At 39.1% G+C, this 7,359-nt stretch overlaps 1 protein-coding gene across 2 annotated transcripts in view; it reads right to left on the bottom strand.

Moving 5' to 3' along the window:
• Positions 1–5,544, bottom strand: part of LOC134542509 (spermine synthase) — a 30,097-nt gene extending 24,553 nt beyond the window's left edge. Inside the window, exons 1-3 of one of the 2 annotated variants that reach the window (XM_063386863.1) lie at positions 5,391–5,544; positions 3,493–3,576; positions 2,180–2,403 (exon numbers count right to left, since the gene is read on the bottom strand). In XM_063386863.1, coding sequence (XP_063242933.1) covers positions 2,180–2,403; positions 3,493–3,553 — 285 coding nt within the window. In that variant the 5' untranslated portion in view covers positions 3,554–3,576; positions 5,391–5,544. Of the gene's footprint in view, positions 1–2,179; positions 2,404–3,492; positions 3,577–5,291 lie in introns of both variants that reach the window. The other variant, XM_063386862.1, reaches the window with a different exon arrangement.
• Positions 5,545–7,359: the final 1,815 nt, after the last annotated feature.

Below are 7,359 nucleotides of genomic sequence, written 5' to 3' on the forward strand. Positions count from 1 at the left end.
CTACAAAGTCTAGTTCGGAGCTCAGACTCCACGCAACGAATTTGCTGGAAAGCATCCGTAACATTTCACTCAACAAAACCAAACAATCAGTGGGAAACAAGACATTTGTTGGATGCAAATTGGTGCACGGAACTTCTCAAGTTACTCCATTTGAACCGCTAAGACTAGTGCATGTTGTATGCGAACACGTCAGACTGCATACATATTGGAGCACAACAAGCTAAGTGAAGGTGTCATGGGCAGGGAAAAATTTTATTGTTTGTCTTGCACAAACAAAATATTACACTGCAGTGGCTTAGAAAGTTTAATTTTTGGGAGCAGAAAAAAATTCTACATAAGCTTTTGACAGCAAAATCATTAACACCATTACCATTACGTACTATTTTAGTTATAAAAAATGTATATGTATTTGAAATTTAAATCCATGATTTTTTTTAACTAAGTTTTGGACTGTAGGTACTGTAGTTAAGTGCTGTGACTATAAAAAAAAGATACTTTCAACATTTTATATTTATTAAATACCATTATTTATATAGTGAAATTACTTACATGGTATTTAAGGACATGCGTTACAGCTTATATGATTAAGCCTGTTATTCTTAGTCACAGTTTGTGAAACAGATGCACACCATATTGTTTTAGCAGGACATGAGACTTGTATATCACTATGGCTGTCTCAGAGCTCGGAGTGACCCTGAACTTCCTGAACCAACTCTTCAGCTGCTGACCGTGAACTGGCCATAGTAGTGGACACTAACTATTTATGAGTTAAGTGCACTGCCTAAACGAATACCCACATAACATGCACTTGCACTTGTGAAGAATGTGCTACTTACTGCAAAACACAATTTATTTTGCAACGTTTTGTATTCAGCGGACTAATTAAAACAAAACATTTAACCACACTGCACACTCCATGTATCAAATAAAAAAATTACTAGGTACTATGCAAGGCTAAGGACATTGTATCAATTTATTTACCCTATACAAGTACATCATCACAGCGTAAAAAAAAAAAAAAAAACTTGTAATCCACAGCATGGACCTGTTGGTAATTTTTCAACCAGTTTATAGTTTCAAAGAGGAAAAAAACCCAAATAGTGGGAAATTTTTGTATTCTTATTCCACAATCCAAGGATAGTGTTTCACTGTTGTTTTACTTGTTCATGGTTTGCATTTGTTCACAGGCCAATTTTTTTTTTTTTTTTTTTAAATATTTGTAAAGCCATAGCCTCAATCCATATGTGAATCCAATCACATTGTATGTACCGGCAAACCTATAATGTCAGTTCATAAGTAGTTTCTTTTTTACTTTCTTTTACCACCTCGTTGACAGAAGGCCTTTAAAGATGGTTACACACGACCATATAAACCTGGAATTTTGGGAAAAGAACTACCCATGGTCATGGTACTGACCACACCTGCATTTGTCTGGAGTGGTTTCACGGAATCACAATATCCAAAATCAGGATTGCCAGCCTGGGATTCGAACCTGGAGCCTCTGGAAAGTGATTCCAATTTTGTTCCACTGCACCAGAACATAGCCAGGGGAAAGGTCTGTACAGTAGGGACTCCCCCCCTTCCAGGGGTTAAAAGATTGAAAAAAATCAAGCCACATGCCAAGACAATAAGAACAATACAGAAAACTTTGTTACTTAAGGTTACAGAGAGATTATTTTGGAAGGATTAACGTAATACTTATAGCGGGCTGCAATAATGTATTTCCTCTCCCCACTACAGCCCAACATCCACAGAAACGGCTGGAATAATTGCGTTTCCAAGTAGTCTGTATTTTTAATGCCAGTTTAGATAAGTGTTACTGCAAGCATGTAGTATTTCATATGTCATAAAAAAATTGAATTAAACCAAAGTATCAATAAAATGATTAGATAAAAAAAAACATAAAATATTCATTTTTTTTTCTATTTTCAAGCAAAAATCATTAATTAAATTTCTACTTGAAATTTTTCTTTTAAAATTCAATTACAAAAAAAACATAAGTACTAATAAACCATTTATGATATAATGGATGTACTGGACTTCACATCCTCCCACCCCCCTCGATCGCACAAAATTCCTGCTCCATATTAAAAGGAATTGTTTTTTTAACGGGCTAGAATCATAGTCTCTAATGTGGCACACGCGACTGAGACACTGACGGGGGAGAGAGCGCCCCCACCTCGTAGGTGAGCACGGGCTTGTCGCCGTCCCGCTTGAAGTACTCGATGCTGCAGGTGACCAGCCCCTGGGCGTAGCCTCGCAGGGACACCAGCACGCCCTCGTCCCCCTGCAGCAGCTCCACGAAGCTGCCGTCCTCCAGCTCGTCGCTGTACTTGTTCTTGAGGCCGGGCAGGTACGCCGACAGCACCGTCCTGATGCCGTTCTTCAGGCCCTTCTTCTGGCCTGGCAAGGATAGGGTTCCACTCAAGGTTCAGACACTCGAAGCAGCGGGACCCCCCCTCCGTGTCTACGACTGTATGCTACCCCCGGGGAGTTTTTTTAAGCAAGACCTACAATGTAATAATTGTGAGACACAAGGAGTTTCTTCAGGGTATTTAAATTTTTTTTCCCCTACATTTATTCAACCACTGCTTTTATTTATCCAGTCATTACCTCATCATTACACATGGGCATTTAAGAAGTCATTTTGTGAAAGGTGTGCTGGTAATTAATTTTACTATGTAAAAAGGTAGCCTAATGAAACCTGGAAAGTCTCTACTTGGTTCGTGAGAATAACTACAACAGAGCTGGGGCCTGCTGAAACTCACTCTCTTTAAGAGAGCCAGCAGAATTTTGAAGTTAGGTAACAATGTTACGTACAGACACGTTAAAGGTGATGAGATTACAACTATCACACCCCAGAGCTCAAAAATTACAAGCCATGCTGGGGGTGTGACGTCGAACCAATAGGAATACCATTATGGCTCCTCAATAATGAACACGGGCTAGTACAACAGGTGATGACTTTTCCAGCTTTATAGTGTGGTATACATTAGGGTTATCACACAGACCTCCCACCAAAAGGAATCTAGTTTGAACCCTGGCAGGTTCACTAGTTTCACCCATGGGAACCATGGTGGATAACGTGAGTGGGCAGGGCACTACTCTCAGGGTATGGAACTTCTCGTTTCCTCATTCTCCTACAAGAAACGTAGGATGTCTGCTGGCAACAGCTTGCAAGTTCACGTTTCTGCCTATGGTTCAACCTCACACACAACTACCATCCACAGACCTTCACAGCAAGGTCGGTGGCCTTTAGAGCGACCCGGGTAGGGCCGGAGGGGTCCAAACAGGGATTCTTCACGAGCGGGAAACATGGCACACTTGGCCGCGAGGCGGTGAGCTTTCTCACACCATCATCCATTCAATCAGCTCCATTCTCGTACCATAATACCAACTCTTTAATTACCTCCGATCTAAAGACCTTACATCACTATGTAATTCACTTATTCAGAACATTAATAACGGAGATAACTCATGACATCACCTCACCTGAGTCCGTAATAGCTGCCCGACTGACTGAGAAATCTACGAGAATTGTGTTAGCTGCCATTCTGTTTGCTGCACTCAATGCACCTGTGCAGAAAAAAAAAATTGATCAGCTTCACAAACAACTATTATCATTGTTTTGCACACATAATAAACAATCACAGTAGGGTGGAAAAAGAATAGAGTTGTGTACTGGCAATAAACTGGACTTTTTTGCGTTTAGACCACCAGTTCAGTCCAACCATTCTTATACTGATTTTCTGTGGGTTCCTACAAACTCCTGGTAAAGCTGGGATGTACCTAAGCCCATGACCAATTTCTTCCCTATTTCCTTGACTTGTATTATGGTTCTCATCATTAATTGCCACACACACAAGACACAACAGTCACCTTGCCCGTGACACGGAAATTGTATTTCCCACCCACCTTCAAACCCTTTGCAACATTCACTAGTTCCCATTTCATTAGGAAATTCTTTTTCTTCAGCCTGTTCTCCCACTACTCCAACTAATGCGACATAAATGCAAACTGAGGGGCACATCTGATAAAGAGCAAATCAAAATTGAAGAAGCATTACTTTACCCTTCCAAACACTTTTATAATCATTCTGTAAAACTGCAAACAAAAAATTACACTACTTCAGTTTCTAAGAGAATACTTTTTCAGTAGCATGTTCATGGAAGGATATAATTTCTGCCATGTTGAATACTTGCAACGAGATGTTCGTATGCTGTATGAAATATTGATGTGAGCAGTTGTAAATTGTTGCAAAGTTAAATTATTTAAATATTCTTTGTATTTAGTAGTATTAGTGATTGATTTCAATAATATTTTAAAATAAAGTGTTTACAAGTGTTAAGGATATTTTTTGATTGGTGCATATCACCTACATTAATTTAACATATTGAAATGGTATCCTACTTGAAACAGTGAAACATCATTTCAGAGCATGATTAGAAAATGTGTCAGGAAGTAACAAAAATTAATTTTAGAATTTTTAATTGCTTTTTTGGATGTGACTCTCTCTTTCTTAAATACCAAAATATTCCATTTCTATCCGACTACAGTTTGCTTAAGGGGGATTAAGCCCCACCATCTGAAATTTTACAATAAATTTTGCTATAATTCTAGTTTTGAACTATTTATCCCATTTTTTGGCATGTCAAGGCATAAATTATATTTCCCAGACCTTCCACACTTAGTTGCAACCACATAATTACTAACAGGCTCCAATCTGTAGGCTCCGTGAGGAAATATCTTATTTTTTGAGGGCGACTACAAATATAATGATCACACCAGTATCAAAGTGCTGATTTCAACTAGTAAGTAAAGCTAGGTCCTATGCCACTTCAAACCAAAAAAATTAGCATGGAAGCGCTATCAAAATATTTAAAATTGTAGGATGGCATGGCCTTATCACCCTTAACGATGTCAGCTGCATTTGGTTTGCAAGTGTGTAACATAGTGATACAAAAATTCTCATAAATCAAACAAAAATTAAAAGCAAATGTATCTTCAATATTATGCTGCATTCGTTATTTGTGTATAGGTTATTTGACAAAATTAACCAGGAGTGTTAAAACTCATTAGATTGTTAACCGAAAAAATAAATTATTCGTGGAATTTATCTTGCATTTCCTTTGGCGTTAGCTATTAACTCCTAACCTTTCCACAAAAATCAGTGCACGGAACCAAATGTCAGAACCAGCGGATGTACCGGTTTTATTAGCAGCTATTATACTGAAACTTTAATAACATCATGTGCATCTTTTACCAACATTCCTAAAAATTTCTATACATACCGGAACCGGCATGGCGTCTGCTACGATAACGCTTAAAACAAACCAAATGTAATACATAAAATTAGAACTATTACAAAGTAAAGACACAGTGATTCTTACAATCTTTAAAAAATAAATATAGGTCTTTAAATATCGTTTTATGCAATTTGAAACATAAAACAACACAAACTTCAATTCCTTTATCTCAAACATCCAAAAAAATATTCACGCTGATTCAATTTCACATTTTGCAAAGAAAATTCAACGAATACTTTCAAGTGGCTCGTGGAATGTATATACAGCCAGCAAAACTTGAGTACAGACATTATTGAAAATAAAATTGACAAGGCACAGAAAATATTTAAAAAAAAAATGCGAGTAAAATATATTCATAAACGTAATACAACCCTATGACTTGGTTTTTATCAGAAAAAAAATACATTCAGAAATTTTACAAATTTGTGTGAGTACAAGAGGACAAGAACATCATAGGTTAACCGAAGCCTGGCAAATTAATAATAGAGAACAGGGGTCTGTGCTTTATGTATTCCACTTGTCATATACATTTATTTACAAGAGAAAATAAAAAGGAATAACAAGCCACCCGTCACTGTTCTTAAATTACCAATTGATGTATAAGGTTTATTGTTTACTTAAACATGACAAAGGTAACATGTAAAGCTATTGAAGAAACAAATGAAGATATGATATGCATCAAAAACTGGCTTTGCGAAAACAAACTCAAATTGAACATACCGAAAACAAAATGTATGATTATAGGTGCAGAGAATGGTCCTAATCAAGAAAATGTGATAGGTGACGAAGGAACAATTGAGCGTGTGTCAACATATAAATATCTTGGTGTTCTCATAGACAACCTTTCGACAATGAGGCCACATGCAGAATCAGTTATTAAAAAGGTAGCTCGTAAGGTGGGCATATTAACGAGGCTAAGGCATAAGTTAACTAGGCAAAGTAAATTAATAGTGTATAATTCCATCATACTACCTCATATAACCTACTGAGCTTCTGTCATGCATTTTGCAGATCAAAGCTACAAAGCCAGATTGCAAGTAATACAGAACAGGGCAATGCGAGCTATATTGTTGAAAGATAGGTACGAGAAAATTTATTGACGTCGACCCAAGTGTCTCCTCGGCTCCTTCAGGCCGTTATGCCTCGTCAGCGTCCTCTCTTGCATTGCTAGTGCAACCTAAGTGCAGTGCCACGGGCAGGGACGCACCCGCATGCGCCCTGATACGTCAGCGGACGTCAGGAGTGTTGTAAATAATTATGTTTTGTATACACATTTTGAACAACCACGAGTCTCCACAATTATATATATAACTCTCACGTCTGGAATAGTATACGTAAATGTTGTGTAAATACTTTGTCTTTAATCTGTAATTATTAATTGATTAATTTGTATTTGCATTTTATTAACTAATTACTTTTTATATCGTGTAATAATTCTTTAATTCTTTCGAGTGTTATGTCAGCCATGTATTCGCAGCCTGGCGCACCGCGAGGCGGGCCTCTCCCACGCCGGCCGATTTCCCCTCTCCTCCTCCACGGCCTTCGGGCCTCGGCTCGCTAGCGGGCGGAGGAAGGCAGTGGCGAACCAGACGCAAGAGCGTGCAGACGTGCGCTCCGCTCGGGAGACGCGTTTCTTAGCTCTGAGTTCGCAGTCAGTGATAACGTCACGGGACTGCCTCTGCAGCCGAGCTGCTCTGTAACAGTATTCGTTGTACCGCTGGACTTTCTCATTCTTTACGTATCGTTTCGAGACTTTGATTGCATACGTCATAGGCCGTGTATGTGCCTCCTCGAACCGCCGAACTCTCTCGGTCATCACGTGTATTTACTGGACCTTTGTCCGCTTCCGCGACAGGTCGCGTACGTGCTGCGTATCACTACTGAACCTTCGTAACCGGTACGATTCGCTACGGAGTTACCTTCTCCGTCCTTTTGGGTCGCATCTTGAGGACGAGACTTATTTCCGGGAGTCAGGGTCGCGGCAGGGAGGACGCTCGTTCCGCGATGTGCCGGCCAGGCTGCGGCAGGATTTCTTTACGGAATAAAAAAAGGG

The sequence above is a fragment of the Bacillus rossius genome (assembly GCF_032445375.1).
Source record: "Bacillus rossius redtenbacheri isolate Brsri chromosome 4 unlocalized genomic scaffold, Brsri_v3 Brsri_v3_scf4_2, whole genome shotgun sequence".
Classification (NCBI taxonomy): domain Eukaryota; kingdom Metazoa; phylum Arthropoda; class Insecta; order Phasmatodea; family Bacillidae; genus Bacillus; species Bacillus rossius.